At 52.8% G+C, this 1,429-nt stretch overlaps 1 protein-coding gene across 1 annotated transcript; it reads right to left on the bottom strand.

Annotated features, from left to right (window-relative positions):
* Positions 1-339: 339 nt before the first annotated feature.
* Positions 340-1,161, bottom strand: LOC110680890 (nuclear transcription factor Y subunit beta-like; the record flags this gene model as incomplete). The annotated part of the gene is made up of 2 exons (XM_021856681.1): positions 1,100-1,161; positions 340-993 (listed from the first exon to the last, which is right to left on the bottom strand). Coding segments are annotated over exons 1-2 (716 nt in total), but the record flags the coding sequence as incomplete, so codon positions are not given.
* Positions 1,162-1,429: the final 268 nt, after the last annotated feature.

Genomic DNA, 1,429 nt, shown 5'->3' with positions numbered 1-1,429 from the left:
TACGTAAGACAATTTTCGGATTTTCGGGGTTTTTCAACCCCCGGTAAGATTTTTTGTATGAAAATTAAAAATAAATTGTATGGCACGTAAGAAATCTCAAACCCCCCTCAAGCTAAGCGTCCACTAATGGCACCGGCACCCTAAATTCGAAAAATACGGAACACCAAGCAAAATCTCATCGCATGATCTTCATTTTCCATTCTCACAGAAAAATCATCCGAAGCTCACACAAAGTGATCCGCGCATCTCATCATGAGCGGCGTAAATCGCCGAAATTTAGACTATCTTCGACGCACGATCATCATCAAGTTAAACAACAAAAAGCAAACGATCACTCACCTTTTGCTGCCCATGGATAACAGCGGTCCATTCTGGAGATCCTGTAGCGGTGATAACGGCTGTTGTTGGCACTGTTGCTGCTGCTGCTGTTGCTGGAGCGACATCCGAGGCTTCAGCGGCGGCGGAGGCGATGTCATCGCCACTCCACCATTTACTGCATTCGAACCGAGAGGTGCACCACCCCCGTTGGTTTGGTTCTGAGTTTGATGATGCGCAACGGCAACGGCGGCCGCTTTCAGCAGATACTCCGCCACCGGGATTTGCTGGGAGTTGTGCGATCGCTTGCGCATCGAAAGGCGCGAATCGGACTGCCGGGGAACCAGTTGCTGGTGGTGGAGAGGTGGGGAGGATTGAAGGGGCATAGGGAGCGAGTGTCGCTGGTCAGTTTTGCCGTTGACCATGATCCTGTGCGCCTGGTGAAGGGCATTGGAGGGAGGGGGAGGTTGCGATTTGGCCATGCTGGACGAAGGTCGTCGATAGATGACCTGCGGTTCCATCGGCTGGGGCTTTTTGGGGACGGCGGGAGGAATGATCAGCTGACTGATTTGGGACTGTGGTGGGGGAGCTCCCGGAGGAGGTGGGGAAAGGTTCTCGATGGTGGACGCCCGGTAGAGGGACTTCTTGTTGGTTTGACCGGCGAAGCTGTTGCGACGGCTGGTTGTTTAGATTTGGGTTCTCCGGAATCGCTGAGTTGACGAATGTGTCGTAGGATTTCCGGGGGTGGCGGAGGGAGAGGTTCGTCTTGGTTCAACAGGATCACGTCTTCGGTAGGGTCATCATCGGCGGAGGTGGTGGCAGTTCTGGGCTTGGTATCCGAAGCATGGGATTTTTCGGGGGCCGTTCCGGCACCCAGTCGTCTAGCGCGATAATCGGCCCATGATCATCGGTCCGAGGAGATCCTTGGACAGTTGCTGCCGCTGTTGAACCATTTTGTCCCGAACGGAAGAATACTCCGATGCAGAGGAGGTCCTAAAACGGTTGAAAAAAAAGCAAATTAGAAACGACATATAGCCACAACATGGAAGTCGCAAAAATGATTTATTACAACTTGTTTGCCATCCCCCGCGTCTGGAACCGCAAACCGGTAGGC

This window comes from Aedes aegypti, unplaced genomic scaffold (assembly GCF_002204515.2).
Source record: "Aedes aegypti strain LVP_AGWG unplaced genomic scaffold, AaegL5.0 Primary Assembly AGWG_AaegL5_hic_scaff_1969_PBJ_arrow, whole genome shotgun sequence".
NCBI classification, from domain to species: domain Eukaryota; kingdom Metazoa; phylum Arthropoda; class Insecta; order Diptera; family Culicidae; genus Aedes; species Aedes aegypti.
The sequence above is the reverse complement of the archived record's forward strand: the minus strand, read 5'-3'. Positions and strand labels throughout refer to the sequence as shown.